The 17,968-nt window shown below is 38.6% G+C and overlaps 1 protein-coding gene across 1 annotated transcript; it reads left to right on the forward strand.

Moving 5' to 3' along the window:
- The first annotated feature begins 962 nt into the window (after nt 1–962).
- On the forward strand, nt 963–17,151 carry clcf1 (cardiotrophin-like cytokine factor 1). The gene is made up of 4 exons (XM_041989415.1): nt 963–1,084; nt 1,191–1,300; nt 11,814–11,965; nt 13,612–17,151. The coding sequence occupies exons 2-4, from the start codon at nt 1,282–1,284 to the stop codon at nt 14,914–14,916; spliced, it is 1,476 nt and encodes a 491-aa protein (XP_041845349.1). The 5' UTR covers nt 963–1,084; nt 1,191–1,281; the 3' UTR covers nt 14,917–17,151.
- The last annotated feature ends 817 nt before the right edge of the window (nt 17,152–17,968 follow it).

Below are 17,968 nucleotides of genomic sequence, written 5' to 3' on the forward strand. Positions count from 1 at the left end.
ACAGTTTTGCCTGGACGCCTTCATTAAATGGTAATATAAAACGAAAATGAATAGAAGAAAATGAGACACAAACTGGGAAACAAAACAGGGCTTTCCAAGTAGAGTCATATAAAACGTGTGTAAGGCCTTAACAATGTCAAGTGAGATTGTGTTTAGGCAGAATTTATTCACAAACCTATCCTTTTGGGGGCCGGAGACACGGGTTTAATTTTTATCCGGATTTTCTCATCGACGCAGCTATGGAGAGGATTGAGGCATTTAATTAATTATATATATATATATATATATATATTAAATCCAACAGAGAGGCTCAGCACAAATACTCATGCAGGCGAGTAACAGATCAGATGAGTGGGCCATAATCTCATTAGCAAAATAGAAATGAGGAGAAGGAACAAAAGCCCTCTCCTCACAAGGGCATATATATATATATATATATATATATATATATATATATATATATATATATATATATATATATATATATATATATATATATATATATCACGTTTATGCGCAACGGCAAAATTTATTTAGACTAAAATTACGCTTTAACTGCTGACTCTACTAGGCTTTTTTCACGTTTATATATCGTGAGTTGGAGAAATAATGAAAATTAAAAGTAACTTTAAGGAAAATAATCCCCTTTTTCTTAAAGCAGGTAATTCCTTGTTTCCTGGCCCATTAGATTGTCGCGGGACTGCAGGATCCTCCTGACCTGTAGTGACCTGATCCAGCTGGACTTTTTACCGTATTAAAGTGAAGCAGATTAAAGATCAAACGCCTGCAGTCAGATTGAGTTCGTGGGGATGAGGAAGGGATGAGAGACAGAAATAAGTTGTGACAAGTCCCGTGGTTCAGCCGCTCTGTCAAGTTGAGCCGCGATGCGTCAACACGGTGATTCACCCTCACCGAGGAGGAGGATAACGAGAGGAAGAAGAGGAGACAGGGATGGAAAGGAGGGAAGAAAAGGAGAAAAAAGGAGGAGGAGGAGGTACAAAAAGGCTCCGCAGTCATTCAGTCTGTCACACAGACCACACAAGTCAGCGGATCGTCTATATATTCAAACCTTGTCCTGAGAAAGGTTTGTCTCTTGTAGATTTTTTTTTTAAATAATTTTTCTTTTACGTAAGTTTCCCTGCAAAAGAAAGTATCAGAGCATCACCTGCATTCTCCGCCATCTTCCACAGAGCTGAGATTTAAGTGAGAAGAAACGTGATGAAAAGCTTTCTTCTGTAACGTAAAAGAGCGATCTGAACGGAATAAAAGGAGCTGGGGACGATGAGAGGCTTTTGCGGAGGTAAGATCACGAGTTTAATTATGGAATTTATAAAAATAAGAAAAATCTCCTTGTCTATCAAGTTAAAGCAGACAAAAGTTATTTATTTTCCCGTTTTGTTTTGTTTTTTTTTTTAAATTTATAAGACTAATTTTTTTCCAAATACTCTACAGTGAATGATAAAAGTTCAGGAGACGGAGTAAGCCAAAGTAGAACTTTAATCTAATACAGTGTCATTAAATAATTAATTCTACATAATTTTGTTGATCTTTAAAAAAAAAATCTAAACAAATTAATCAAATAATTAATGCCCCAATTACCAATTTCAATGTGTTGTTTAAAAGTATATATTAAAAAGAGTTGAAATTTTGCTGTCAATATATATATATATATTCAAATAAAAAGAGAGGTGATGAGAAACATGGGTATGGTGACTTGAAATAAATATGAAAAAGAAAAGAGTGCAATAAAATATGAATGAAACAAAGGAAGTAGTCAGCAGGAAAATTATAACCTACTTTTGGGTAATTTGTTGGGTTTATTTTAGATATAAAAATATGAAGAACAGAGCTTAAAGAAAGAGTAACAGGACAGAAAAAATATTGAGTGTGCGTGTGACAGGGGTTGAGGGGGTCACAACAGCTAAAGCCCCTGTCTAGTTAGCTGTCACTGATATGAGAAAGTACATGATTCACGTTAGTCAGGGTGTGAGAGGACACCCACTTTCCCCCCTTGGGATGGTTGGTGCGGCTGCTGCTTCTTGTCTACAGCAGAAGGGAAAAAGGAGGTGAAAGAAGGGCTTTCTTCTCTTTCTCCCCTGCTCCTGCCATCCTTCCTGGCCCTCATCATCCCAGGTGGTCACATTATGCAAAGCGGCCAGCAATCAGCAAATTTAGTGTAACTTTAGAAGGATAATAAATAGAAAGCTGAGCTGCTCTCTCTGACACTCAGAGCAAATAAATACACAGAAAGCTCAGCTGCTGAGGAGCATGTCGCCTTTGACACACACACAAACAGAACATTTATCTCTCCAGGTACAAAAGCACATATGTATGTTTTCCTCATTGTTAATTATAAATTCACATAACCCTTCCTGTGCCTCTGTTTCTGCTGCACACACTCATAGAGAAAAATATTGTTATTGCAGGGAGACTTGAACTTGTGTCGGTGTGTTTCAAATGAAAACTTTAGTGTGTGTTGGATTAGAGCTCAAACACACTGGCCAATCAGAGGAAACAAAGGGAATAGAGGAGGGGATGTAGACAAAGGAGGATATAGTGAACCTTTCACATCTTTGATTTGGTCCTCAATTCTTCATGGTGCATATATGTCAGGAGGATGTGAGGAGGGGCGGAGGCTGGGGGTATGTGTTGGGATGAAGGAGAGTAAAGAGAGGCAGAGAGAGATAAAAGTAAATATAGAAGGAGAGGGGAACCGGTGGCGGAGGGGTTAATGCAGCACAGATTGACAGAAGTTAGCAGCACCCAGAGGGGAGGAGAGAGAAGAGAGAAGGGGGGACTGATATAAAATGAGTCGGTCACGCTTTGAACAGTTACACATGCTGTTTACATTTTTTCCAAATTAACATGGCCCCTCGCTTCAGAAAAACTCTCCCTCCCTCCACCTTTTCTTCTTCCTCCATCTCCTCCTCCTCTTCTTTCCCTCTGTCTCTATCCTTCAAGGCTCTAAAACCTCCTTCCTCAGGTCAACAATTTCACTCATTTAACTTGATTATTAGACATTTTATTAAAGTCAGTTTTTGCGTAAACGTGTTCTCACATAGCAGATGCTTCTTTTGGTATTTAGAGTTTGGATTTTTGCATCCACCAACAAAGCCCCTCTCCCAGACGTCCAGACATGTCATATAAAAATGGAAACATAAATGTAAAATTTGGACACATTAATAGAAGAAAAAAAATATACATGTGTGAATAAATCAGTCTACAATAATAAAAAAATAGCAAACAATCTTTATTCTGTAAATCCATAAAAAAAGTAGCCATATTTTAGTTTCAATTAACAAACATATAGACACTAAATGCAGTTTCAACAATTCAACTAGAACTACACCTACCTTTTATTTTAAGTTTGAACATTTTGTTTTATTATGTTCGAGAATAATCTCAGCAGCAGTGACCAAATTAAGAGAAAATACATTTTTTGGTACATTTAATATATTTAGGATCAGAGTCACACAGAGTCAGAGAGATTAACTTAAACATGCAGCACCTCAGGATCTCAACAATTTAACCTACAATGTTTTCACTAAGCAGCCACTTCGTCCTCGTTTATATTCTCTCTCTCTCTCTCTCTCTCTCTCTCTCTCTCTCTCTCTCTCTCTCTCTCTCTCTATCTATATATATATATATATATATATACATATATATACACTATATATATATATGTATATTTTTATATATAATTGTAAATATTATGAATTATCTCTGTATAAAAATATATTTAGAAAAATATTGCCATCATTACTTAATAGGTTTTTTAGTCATTTAATTTTTCAGACACTGAGATTTCATCAGTTATTCTTTTCTTTTTTTTTTTTTTTTAATCAAACAAGTCTAAAAAAAATCCAAAATCATAACAGTCAGAGACACTGTAAGTACAACATGATCTCATGGTAATGTGAATAAATAACCTGCTACGTTGGTCACTTTTCATCCGTCCAGACTGTCCAGAGGAGACAGAGTCTTTTCAGTTGTAGCTCTTAAACATGGAATGAGCTCCCACTGCAGGTCAGACAGGCTCCTTCTCTTGTTCTTCTTAAATCTCGTTTAAAAACACACTTTTACTCTTTGGCTTTCAAGCATGTGCGAGTTGTCAGATGTGTCATAATCTTTACCTTTTGTATGAACTTGTGGTATTTAAAATTTTTTGTGGCTCCTTTGTGGTCATTTATAGTCTTATTTGGATTTTTATCCTTGTTCTTTATTTGTGCGATTTTTATGCTTTTTTCTCTTTTTAATTTATTGTACAACACTTGGTCAGCTGTTACGTTGTTTTTAGAGTGCTTTAGAAATAAAATAGTATGGTACGGTATTTATATGCATTTTAAATGTTCTGTGTATTATTTTAAGGTCTCAGAATAACACACCAAACGGTTAGGATTAGGGTAAAAGTACAGGGCAGTGTTATCTTCTCACAACATAGTGTGAAATTACATTCAAATCTACAAAAATACAAATTATTATCATGGGAAATTACTTGTGCTAAACCTTTTTTATGAGATCAGGCTGGAAGGTTGGGAGCATTTTGCACTTTTGCTCATTATTTTATTCCGGATTGATTGGCTGTTATTTGACTGATCGTTTCAGCTCTTCTTACCACCTCTGCACTCCCGCCGTCTCTGCTGACAGTGGAGGAATTTCTTTTCTCATTCTTTTTCTGTAAAGTTTATTTTTTAAGTAAAAACCATGAGCATGGGGCAGGAGTAACAGGGAGGAGGATTTGGAAATAAATCAAAAACTTAAGGTCTGAAAAAGAATAAGATGATGGAGGAAAATGAGTGTAGCCAATTAGCAACAGAAGAAGAGGAGAAAGGAAGGAGATTTTCAAGCTGATGTTTCAGAGAGATTTGGGAAACAGAGGGGGGACAGATGGAGCAACAACAAAATTGAAACCAAACATGGTGATAAAGCACGAAGGAACTGGAATCCTTAAATATAAAAAAAGGAAAAAAAGAAAGAAAAGGCGAGGATAGATTGGCTTATAAGGTGAAGACGGAGACAGACAAGCCTAGAAGAGAGACCAAGCAGGGGATGATAAGTTTATGAGAGGGGGGAAATGTTCACACAGGGTTTCTGAGCATAAACATAATTTTTATTGGATTTTCTAAATACATGTTTTTTTTATTTGTCTTTGTTTTGGGTCACCGACGTTTGCTCCACCAAGAGTGTCCACAGCCATAAAAACTCAATTTTAAGCTTCGTAAATTTCATGTGAAAAGAGATGGGAAACTTGTGCAGATTAGCACACGTATGTGTTCTTAAGTACACAGTGGTTGGTTTATATACATTTGCTCGGCATAAAGCCTGTGGATACATGGTTTTGGTGCACACTCTGGATACATATGTGTGTGTGTGTTGAGTTAGTGAAGGAATGCACACTTGATTGAGTACAGACTGCACATAAATCTGGTCTTTAACTGTAGACAGGCACACAACACTGACCCTAACCCCAAATTGTCATCCACTTACCCCTCCCACATGTGTGTGTGTGTTTGTGTCCATTCTCCCCTTGCCTCTGTCCCTCATATCATGTGGTAGTGTGTCTTTTCTTGTCTTTTATCTGCTTGTTTATGTTCAGGGTTAGTGATGTCACCACAGACAGAATTTTCACCAGGTACAGCACATCTGTATAAATTAACAACAACCATGCAAAAAGTGAGGAGTTTGTGCCATTTACCTCTAACGAGACTTTCCTCTTAACATAGTGACAACAAGCCTCCATGTCAGGCTTTGCCAGTGAAGTTGCATGACAGCAATTATGCAAATCTAGGCAGCAGATGGATGTTCTGAGAACAGCACGCGAAACCTGTTATTGCTGAAATATGATGACTTTACTGAAGACATATGTGATGGAATATTATAAATCTCTCTCAAACATGAAGTGTCATAAGTGCAGAGTTTTTTTTATAAATTCATACATCACTCGAAAAATACTATTTTATATGATTGAAGACACCGAAAAATGCAAATAGGACCAGATTTATTTATTTTTTTCCTGTTTTCCAAGTAGCCCCTCTGATTTGTCAAGAGCTCTCTTGAAAGCCACCTACACTGCTGATAAATAATACAGTTTAAAGTTGTCTGAAGTCTTATTTAATGTTGTGCATTCTGGTTTCCGTAGTTTTAAGTAAATATTAAATAAATTTGCCTGCAGGAAGACTGGAAAGAACCGATGTCCCTTTTAGTCATAGTTTGCAGCAAATGTAAAGTTGGAGCTAATTATTCTGGTACCTATGTTGCCTTTAAATCAATTATTCATTCATTCATTCATTCATTCATTCATTCATTCATTCATTCATTCATTCATTCATTCATTCATTCATTCATTCATTCATTCATTCATTCATTCATTCATTCATTCATTCATTCATTCATTCATTCATTCATTCATTCATGTCTACCACTGAGGATGGGAAGTGAAAGGTGCATGCAGCCAGTGTAGTTGTTATTATAGAAGGCATGATGTTTTTCTAACCTTAACCTTGTTGTTTTTAATCCTTAACCTTAACGAAATTGTTTGAAATGCATATAACAGCTGCAAAACATTGAGTGAAAGCACCTGGACAAATAAAAATGTACAAAACCAAGTTATCTGAAAATATTAGTGGATGGGACACCAATCAAACTTACTTTTTTCAGCATGAAATTCATGTGTGTAGAGCCACCTTTCAACCCTTGCAACCTCTTTAGTGATGGCTTTCGCACTTGTGAAATGTCAGCTTGTGATAATATGAAGAAAAATCAGTGGCACTTTTCTACTGTGGGTGTTTTTGTTTTTCTTTGTGTGTGTTTAACTTGTACTTTCAATCACACCCTCTAATAACATGAAAACATAACAGCTTGAGATAAAAGAATGTAATACAGACAGTATCTCATCAAAATACCCTTCAGCTGGAAAACTGGCCGCCCTACAAATACAATTTTTGTTTTTTTAATTCCTGGTTTTCCCATTAAACCACACTGTTCTTTGTGTGGTTTCCCTCCTTAGTAATTGCAGACCCCACTCTCATTATGCTCACCTGTGCATGCCGGTGTGGACCATTGGCTCTACAACCTCCTGCTCCTGTCTAACCATTTTAGCTGTAAATCAGCATTTCCATGTTTCATTCACTCTTTTTCAATAACATAAAATGGAGACTATTTTTCAGTATTATGTTTACTTGTTTTACTTGATAAGATAGTGTTGATTACAGAATATATGATTCTTCAGTAATCCCAATCTCTTTAATAAGGGGAGATACAACTAAAATACTGCTGTGATTTTAAATATTGTTCATTTTGAAATTATTGAAACTGACAAAGATTATTTTTTAGAGCATTTTAAACATTTTAAAAAAATTTTATGCTTTAATATCTCGAAGAAAAAAACATTGTTAGCAGACAGGTCTGTTAGGTTTAATTCAGCCTTCAAAGTTCACATCCCTTAACTATAAAATCATCAGATTAATAAAGATGTCAGGCTTTCCACAAACTCCTGAAACCACAATTCTCTTTTTTCTAATTCCTCTTTGATTTCATTTGCAAGAAAAGAAACCACTGCAGTGAAGTCAGAGTCCTCTATTGATTCCTTGACTAAAACATGTGTTGTTTTAGCTGCTTTAAAGTCAATGCATCCAATCAGTCTAAAGTGATATTATGATGTTACATGAAACCACAAAAATGGTCTGAATCTTTCCCACTTATAGGAGTTCATCAACATAATTTTTACCCACTATTTGTTGGAACTACTGTTTTTCTCTTGAGCTGTGAAATATTTCTGATGTCTGCGACCTAGAATCACTTCCATAACATGAATGAATAGTTTTGCTGTCTGTGCTGTTGATAATATGACGTCAGCATGGCTGGCATGAGAGCATCTTTTGGGTAATCAGGTTTCTTTAATCAAGTTATAAACACATTAGAAGTTATTCACAGAGTTAAGATTAAATCAGGTTTAGAATGCAATTCATAAGAAACCACCAAGGGTGGATTTAATCACAACATTAAATCGTGTAATGTCAGCCTGAAATTTATCATGATTATTCTCCTGCCTCTGCCCCTAATGATGGCTAGTCTTATGTCTGTACAGTGGCTGGGTTTGGTGAGTGTTGCATGTAGCACTTGAGCTCCTTAACAGTAAAAAACAAAAAAAAAGTCTCTCAACATATGCTCATCAAAACATGACTAACCATGCTAATCAGTGTTGCATGGGAAATGTTAAACATAATAAATTTCCACCTGATTAACACCATCTTCTGAGTAAATACAATATGTTTTCTCTCCTCTTTCAAGTGGTTAGAGCAATGGAGGGCAACCTCTTATGGAAGCCAGTTTTCCTAGACCAGACTGGAGACATTTACTTGCATATGGTTTTCCCACCACACCAAGTTCTGTTTAAGTGCTTGTTTAAAACCTCAAATGTTGCTGCATGTTGAGAAAGATGAAACACTAGTCCTTTTGGATGGAAGCGGTACAACATGTAGAAACACTGGGTCATTCCTTTTCCAAAAACACTGTCTGTAGTCTAAGATATCAGGTGTTACAGAGGTCTTTTTGCCCCTAAATACATCCTGGTGCCCTAAAATTTAACTCTGAACCTTGACCCTGCGGCAATGTTTAATTTTGACCTATTTGGGCCTCAGAAGCTCAGTGGCCCAAACGTCATTTTTAGCTTTTTTTCTGTTCTGCAGATGGCAGCCAGATTCCTGTAACATCTCAGTATGCACCAGAGAACAAACCCAAGATAAAAAATATGATCTGCTGTGAATAACGGAGCTCCTCCACGCGTGCATATGTGTAACTCTAATAGATATGTGCATGAAGAGTCCTACACGTAAGTGCACAGAGGCAGGTCATGGTCAGTCTTTCTAGGGAACCCCTGTGTTGCTGTAATGCAATCCTCCCATGGAGAATGTTCTGGTTTCAACCCTGCCCTGCGGAGTGTGCTTCCACTGCCAGGTACGCAGACTCAGCCTCAAGCCCACAGGGCTCGCCTTGAAGTCAGGCTATATGCCGACTATAGTGTAGTTACTCAATCTAATATTGTATAACAACAACACAGCTTTCGGTTTGAGTTATCTCAGTTTACTCGTACAAAGGATTGGTTGTTTTTTACTCCAGCAGAGGTTGCTTTTAGACATGTCAGAGCTCAATCAAAACAACAAGACCCTTTCACGTCTGGCAATCATCTTCAAGCATGTGGCTGGAGACTAAAGGAAAAAGTTTGGAACAGTTTGGGTTGATTTTTGCCAAGAAACTTTTTATTCAGGACTCCCTTTTTTTCCTGTACCTGTTTATCTCTCTGTAATGCAGCTCTTCTTGCACCCAATATGTCCTTTTCTTTCAAGATTGTTTACCATGACAGTCACTGAAGTTGTGGTGAATTTGCAGTGTTTTGGTGCTAATGGAGGATGTTTAATGGGAGGAGCCAGAAAGTTGATGAGCTCCAAATGTTCAGCTGAGAGATGCATATTGCTTGTGACAGTTGATGAGGTTTGTGCAGTTGAGGAGAATGGAGAGGGCTTAGATGACAGGGTTCTCATGGTTGACTGATTTCAAGGTGTGTGCTTGTATGGAAACATGTGGGAGCTGCATGGCTAAACCTAAGCAATTTAGAAATAGTCCGGGGGATGTTTCGATGTTGTCAACAGTTTAGTATCGGCATGTAGTGGAAGTTAAAATTTATTAGTTATCAGTTATAATTAATTTTTCAGCAGTTAAGAAGTTGTTTTTTTCAGCTTTTGTTAATGTCACGAAGTTGTCAGGCATTTCTAATCCTGTTTTAATTTGAACCTGTCAGCCTCCAAAATCTGTCACTCAGTCTGTCATTAAAACTCAACTTGTATATTAAATATGTGTGTGAGGTAAAGCTTGTTAGGTGAGTTTTGCTAACTTAGAAAATATCATCACAGCAACTAACTGTGACCACGTTTTAATAAAATTTGTAACAAATTGTTTTTTCTTCTGCCAGTTTTCTTTTCCAGGCCGTTGTGGCTCATTGAAAAGAAAAGAAAAAGAATAAGTGTTTTCTCCTTTTAAACATTTCTAAAGGCACATTTCTTGCTGACTGGTTACCCAATCTATTGACCACGTCTTACAAACGTATACACATTTTTGTGTATTGAGTAGTACAGAATACATAGGATCACTGAGTTTCTACCCAGCCCTGTTTGGGAGTGAGTACCCAATATGACAAATATGAGTGGCTGAGTCAGAGGAAGAAGGTGTTGACGGTTTTAGGTCAGTTTCTTTCCTCTTTTAGTGGTAAGACTAAATGTTTTGAAAGGTGTTGAGGCGATTCAGTTTAAGTCGTTTGTTCTTCTTGTGGGGTCCATCGTGAAAGATGAAAGGCTGAGTGAGACGAAAGAAAAGGGCAACAGAAAAGGGGAAAGAAAGCTAATCAGGGTTAATTAGTCACTGTTATTTTTGGCCTGTGGCAAATGAGCGATAAGACTGCTGGGGGGAGAAAATATGAAAAAGCGTGGAGAAAAAAAGAGGAGGTTTGAGCGAGATTACAGTGTGACGAATTTATGGATTGAATTGATGAAGCAACACGAGGCCGAAGGTGTGTCTGAACCAAAGAAAGACTGATGAGATGTGAAAGAGAGAGAGAAACCAACAGGGTCACGCACGTTGTGCAATGCCTATTTCACACCTGATGAACAGCAGCATGTTTTACAAGTATGAATCACAGTTTTCTGTCCGACTGACAAGAGGAAGAGAGAGGGTGCAGAGAGGATGGAAAATGACAATATAAACCAGGGACGGCAAAAAAAGAAGAAGAAGAAAAAAGCTTGTCATGCTCTAGTGCTCTACTGAGAGCCTGAGGAAGTGTTGAGAGAGTTAGCAAGTAGATAAGAAAAGTATGAAAGTGAAAGCATCCAGAGAGTGCATGGACGTACATGAAGCTCCTTACTGCTGAAAACCACCTTTCAGCTCCAATTTTCTCTGTTTGAAACCAGAGACAGGGCCACTAAAAGGTTTCCAGTGGTACAACCCCCTTCATCTATCTTTCTTTTACTCACAGACTTGTACACACACAAGATCTCTATATACACTCAAAGCAATGTGAATTTAATCCACATATATAATTACAGCTACAAATATTCTCACAAACACTCACATGGTAACATAAAACACCTACACAAACACTCTGAAACCTAAACAAGAAGTCTGCAGAAAAACATACAACTTATACAAACACATTAATGTTTGTGATCGTAAAGAAAGCCACATGTCATTGTTTTTTTGGTCAGGAATTAACCTCTATGTGTGTGTCTGTGTGAATGTATTTAGGCAGCTTCTTGCCCTACAGATCAGTGCATTTAATATAGGAGCCATTTGTCTGACTGTCTGATGCTATTAAGGTTTTATTTGAAGCCAGAGTAAACCTTCGACAGCCAGAGACCTCTAAAATTAGATTGGGAACGGAAAAGGCTTCATTGGCAGTGTCATTTGATGCTGACCTGGCAATATATAAACAGACAAGGTCATCACCGTAGAGACAAAGAAATAAACTAAAATACAGTGAAAATTAATATAAACAATGTGATGGTACAGTGACTGGAACAAAACTTGGAAACTGCAGCTGGAGGTGATTTTTGTCTATTCAGCGCTCAGTTTTTAAATACATGAAAAAGACAATCCAGCAATCAAGTTAAATAATGACAAAATGTCTGAGAAATGATAGCTTAAATAATTGATCTGTTATTGCTAGACGTATATCTGGACACCTCAGAGGTGCATGTCATTAAAGAAAAATTTTGCCGTGTTGGACCGAGTTTTAATCTGCCTTTGATGTTGTAATTTCTCCACAGTCAATCACTTGCTTGTCTTGCTGTTGGCTGCTGCTGTGGCAATGGCTGCGGAGCCATCCTTCAACTTGGCCAGCGAGAGGAGTTCGATTGAAAGTACTTATGAGCTGACCAAATATCTGGAGTACCAGCTCAAAGAAATCAAAGACGTGTATGTAAGTAGTTTTTCAAGGTTCTGTTTATAGTGCATCAGTTTTACATGTAAAAGATTTCATGTTCTTTTAATGCCATTTACACAACAATTTAGATTTATCACAAATACAATATAGGTTGTTTGACATTATAATCATAAATATAAGTTGAAAATTAGAAAGTGAAATATTAAAAATTTTGAACCTACAGATTTCAGTTCGATTCAGCTTTATATGTGAAGCCCAATTCACAAGAAAGTCATCTAAAGACACTTTTACAGACACAGTCCAATTCAAATACAATTAACTCTAGTCCACTGATAACCACATTAAAGCTAATTAAACCACATTGGTTCAGTTCATAGTAACTGTATTCATATAAGCCAATTCACAGAAAAGGACTGCTGAGCTAAGGAAACCAATGGTTTGCTTCAAATTATCTTTCCCAGTCAGTCCCCCTTCCTTAGCATACACTGGGCAGTGGGTGACAATGTCGACAGGTGTTAGGTATTAGGTGTTGTTTGCTTTTATTGCCTGAAAATGACATTACTGAAATTTGGCAGTTTTCTGTGTTTTGAAGCCCCCTAAGGAAGGTTAATTTGGCATCTGTCTTGCATCCTGTCTCTTCTCTGAGCTCTTTCCAGCCAGTAAAAATCAGTCCACTGTTGATTCTTGCTCTGTTGCATTCTCTCTTTCTTTTCTGGCATCCTCTGATACTGAATCAGCTATGGTGCACGTTCAAAATGGCAAGTGTAATGTAGTTGCTAGAGTGTAATGCGGTTCCATAAAAAAATGCAGCTGTCACATGATTCCCTGGGCTGGAAAAAAGCCGTGAAGTGCAGTTTCCCAGCCCTGGGATGCTGCAGGGTAATGACAGTTCCAGGAATGTATATAATGAATGTCAATGTGCCACCAAAACAAGTTAGAAGCAGAGTGTTAACATCAGAAACTTATGTAGAAATGTTATAAAATTTCTGGATAGCAACTTTTTATTCTTCCTGTGAGAACTTTAGTGTATTGTCTCCTTTTTTTTTTTTTTTTTTTTTTTTTTTTTTTTTGGATCCACACAGTTTTGACTATTCCAACCAAGATTTTCCCAAGACAAATCTCTTTTATTTAGCTGGCAAACTGGTCTTATTCATCAGGCTTGACTATGGTTGTTATGTGGAATAATACTGCCAGTTTATTTACTGAGATATGGGAATGCGGCTCCAGAACTCAGATTAATACAGATCTTTTGGGTTAGATTGTATTCAAACACTGTGGTTAGCCAAACTATTTTGAAACTAAGTTAGAAGAGAAAACAAAGCCAAACTGCAAAGTCATTGTCAGTCATCACTGTATAGAGATTAACTTTCCTGTTCAGCCTCACTCTAGTGTATCTGCAGTAGTTGTGCACAGTTCTCTGTGTATTCTGGACTTATTAGACATTTGACAGGAGCTTTCACTTTTAGCTTAACTGTTAAATAAAGAGGTTTTGATATGTGTCTAAACTGTCATCTGTACAGCTGGTCCCATCATGTCTAAGGGCTTTGGCTTGACAAAGTACACTTAAACAATAATGCTCTTCGTGGTGTTACAATGAAGGATGGTTTTGACAATAAAAACTGGACCTTGGTTAGAATAAAATAGTGTTTTAGCCTTTTCTCATTTGTCTGTTTCCTTTCCAGCTGACGTATCTGGGCCCACCATTCAATGAGAAAGACTTCTCTCCTCCTCGACCCAACAGTACTGCTCTTACTCTGCCTAGTGCTGCCACTCGACTGGAGCTGTGGCATGGCCTGGAGAACCAAGCCCGGCTTGCCCAGAACCAAAGGGCTTACTCCGTCTTACTTGCAGCTGTCAGAGAGCTGGCCCGCTCAACTCTCTGCCCCTCCCTCAAGACTTCACTGCTGCACTTTTGCACGGGTCTGGATGGGCTGCTGGGCTCGATTTCTGCACTGATGACCACCCTTGGTTACTCGTCTCCTCCTCAGTCTACAAACGTGGGAATGGATGCTAGCGAGCTGCAGTACTCACAGAGGGGGGCAGGGGGCGACCAACCAGCTCCACTTATGAGCCAGAACCTTTACAGATCCAGAGCTGGATCAAGAACAGAGTCTGGTCAGCGCAGCAGCCAAAGAAGGGGTGGGACAAAGGTGGTCAGAGGAGAGCGTGATGATGGTGCCAGTATGGACCTGATGGCAAAAAGGAGAGGTAAAGAGGGCAGGAGAGTGGACATGACCATAACTGGAGGAAGGAGCGGTGGATCAAGGGACAAGGGGAAAGGAGAAAGAGGGAGGAGAGAGAAGAGGGAAGAGCCTGAGAGAAGGAAAAAGGCTGCCACCAAAAAGGAAATCGGAAAGGTACTGGAAGTGAATTTGCTGGAGCAAAAGAGAGAGGTGAAAAAATGGGGGAGAAGTTTGCTGAATTTCGAAGAGGATGCAGAGGAGAAAGACGGGCAGCCTGAACTCAGAGTTGAAGTGTCATATCTGAGCACAGGAGTAACAATAAACCAACAAACTAACAACAATCAATACAGCTTCAACCTAAATTCATATCATCCAGACACAATCAGAGAAGAAGATAGATTTATTCCAGAAAGAAACAATAAGAAGCAAGAAGATTTAGATGCTGCATCCTCTTCCTCCCATCATCAGCAAAATCGACCTCCTCGCTCCCTCCTCTCCCCGACCCTCCAACCTCCTCTGTCCACATTCTCCCTCCTGTATCAGTTTGGAGCAGGTGAGGAGCACACCCTCCTCCCCCAGACTGTTCCTCTTTCTTTACAGAGGGGCACATCCCTTCTCTCACCCCCCTTGAATCCACTGTTCTCCTCTTCCATCACCTCCACCTCTTCACTCCTATCAGCGCAGCCAACAGTGAATGATTTTGCCAGGAAGGTGGAGGGTTTCTGGATACTGCGAGAGCTGCAGAGCTGGCTGTGGCGATCAGCAAAGGACTTTAATCGCCTCAAGAGAAGACTCAGAGGCTGAGACATTTAGATGGAACTGGATGATGAGACACGCAGAAATGTAAAAGTACAGTAACAGCAGAAATCTTTTGTCTCCACAAAGCCTGAGAGAAAGTCAATTGGGAAAATATTAACACATTTGGGCTCAAGACATTCATTCACACCATACTGGAATGAGTGAATCAAGGACTATTTGGCAGGTCACCAGACTTGCTACTGGAATATAACACACACAAAGCCATCACATTACTAATGCTGTCACATGCCTAACACACATAGCCGGTCATTGAGCAGAAATCACTCAGACGGGGTCTGAGTTACCGGACTTAACGGCTCACAGATTAACAGAAATGCCAGTGTAGGTGGTTATAGACACACAGAGATGGAGCCAGACCGAGTGACAGGCAGCAAGACAGACAGTGCAGCCATTGAGTGCAAACCAGTTCAGTGACCTCAGATGTGTGAATCAGCAAATAATCATTTTCTCTAAAGGAAGAAGGAAAATTTTCTGAATGGGTATGAGACAAAACGGACTGAAAAAATGGCCGGAGGGATGATTAGGGCGCGGAAGAGGAAAAAGGAAGCTGAGATAAGGCATGAGTCAAGGGATGAGTGCTGGAAATAACCAGCAGAGGGGTCCTGCTGAGTAATCTCTTATCAACTGGTCAGTTACCGTAACTCCACAACAGCCCTACACATACTGTCAACACACACACACACAGATTGTGATATGTTGTGCCTTAAAGTACCAGCCACTATTCTGGTGCCTTTAGATTCAGTGCTTTAAATTTGTGCAATTTGTTGATTATTTCACTTTATGATAAGAAACTTTGACTGCTTTCAAACTTGTGTGTTTAGTAGGTAAGCAAAATAAAAATTTAACTCTTGCTTAAACTTACACTTCTAATTACCTTTATAAAATGAGACAGATAGCTGTTTAGCTGAGTTAAGCATAAAAACTGTTGAATAAAGACACAGTTTAGCACATAATATCTATTTTTTTTAATCCAGCTGAAGTGTTAAAGAATCAGTGGAAAATCCAGTAAATACTGTCTCTTGGAAGGAGTGATCCAGCTCATGACCTGAAAAATGTTCCTTTTGCATATGTGGTGAAAGGAATATGTAAAACTACAACTTGTAATATTTACTTTTTAAAAAATAAACATCAGTATCATTTTTAGACCTACATGGGGTGCTGGCAGATTTTAGCATTTGGAGAGTGTCAGGCTAGCTTTTCTTCCTCTTTTCAAGCTTCATTTATGCTTTTGTATTGAGGTTAAGTACTGTAGCTGCAGCAGCTGCATGCATAGACTGTGTTAACACTCCGTAGCTGAAACATACCTTAACAGAAATGTGAATATCTTGGCTACAGAGATACTGCACAGGGCTTGCAAGAATAGCGACTGGCTAATATGGGTTGCTTTTGTTTTCTGTGACAACATTTTGACGGAGAGTCTGGCCCTCTTCATAGCTAGCATTAAAATATATAATGAGTGATCAGTTCACATCTGACTGTGCGCGTGTGTTACAAGTGTCCATTTGCTTTATCAAACCTTACTTTGCCACTCTGCATACAAATAAATATGTGACCTACAGAGTTTCTGCTAGCAAAAAATCTAATTTGGCGTCCTGTGCAAATTAAGTTTGTAAACCTGAATCTGCCTGAATCTGAATTACCCTTTCAATGTATTTTTTTACCTGTATAATTAACAAATATCTAGATAAAAAACTGTCTAAAAATAACCATCCAAAAAACCCAGTAAAGAACCAGTTGAACAGGTGGTTATTCAGTGAGGCTCTGCTCACGTTTGAGTTCAAACTACTAAAAAGAGGCATCTTGGCTACATTCAAACCTGCGCTCAGAGCTGCCTACTTTAGACTGGATCAGCTTAGATATATGATCCAAATGTGAACAGTGATCACAGTGATTACAATATGAGCAAAGTTGTTTTTTTTTCTGTTTGTTTGTTTGTTTTTTTTGTCCAGCCTTTTGTTTTTTTTGCTATCAAAATGCTGAACTATTTCTTTAAGCAACATCACATTCTTCAGAACAAAGATCCAAGACACTGCACTTCACCCCATAATGAGTACAAAGGTTTCTTTTTCTGAATAAATCTGTTGATAAGTGTTTGAAATGTGCCTTAGATGACATGATGAAAGGTTATGGATCATATCAACACTATTTATTGAGCAAGATATTTATTTATTTCTTTTTGTCCAGTGTGTGAAAATACTGTATTGTAACTCGAGAGAGAATAAATACTAGCTTTTGTACACAGCGTGGTGTTATTGGTCATTTGGGAGACCACTATGAGGGAAGAATAAAGAAATGCATATGGGGATTTTTGTTTGCAATGGTTTTAGTTTTATAGGGTTGGTTTCGGGTGATTGGCACATGGGGACGGGGCTTTGGGGTCTGGGCGTTTCCTGAAAAACAAGGGCCCGGTTCACATTCATGGTGAAAAAATAGAACTGAGAGGCGGTGGTATGAGAGAGTTTTTATTTGTCTGTCCTGGTGAAAATTTACGACCTCTACTTTTTCCTTTCATGTCTCTTTTCCCACCTCCCTTTGCATCATCCCACCTCCCATTTAACTTTCTTTTCTCATCACACTATCTCACGAGGCTTCTCTTCTCCCCCAAAAAAACAACACCCAGTGGCAGTGAGGGAACTACATAAGAACAGGTACAAAAACACAGTTCTTAATCCCACCAACAGCCAAGCTCTATTGTTTTGTCTGTTCAAATGCCGCCATTTGTCCTGTCTCTGTCACCACCTCTACTTCTTATCGTTTTCTTCCATGTTCTCTGTCTCCAGTCTGCCATCATAACCTCACCTGTTATCTTGTTCTGTTCCTCCTTGTTTGGCTTCATTGCTCTTAACTCCACTTTTTCCCACATGCTCTGAAGTGTTCTGGCTCCCCCTCCTTCCCTCAGGCTAGATATTAAAGGATCAATGAGAATCTCCCTTCCATCACCTCCGAGGTACACACCTGCACAACCGCACAATCCCACACTGACGCACAAATAGCCTTAAACACACAAAGTGGACATTTGTGCCGGCAGATTTGTGCA

The sequence above is a fragment of the Melanotaenia boesemani genome, chromosome 7 (assembly GCF_017639745.1).
Source record: "Melanotaenia boesemani isolate fMelBoe1 chromosome 7, fMelBoe1.pri, whole genome shotgun sequence".
Classification (NCBI taxonomy): Eukaryota; Metazoa; Chordata; class Actinopteri; order Atheriniformes; family Melanotaeniidae; genus Melanotaenia; species Melanotaenia boesemani.

What these genes read in the sequence shown, in the direction of transcription:
- clcf1 (XM_041989415.1), top strand. An exon ending in AAGAAATCAAAGACGTGTAT is followed by an intron (nt 11,966 to 13,611) that starts GTAAGTAGTTTT and finishes TTTCCTTTCCAG; the next exon opens with CTGACGTATCTGGGCCCACC.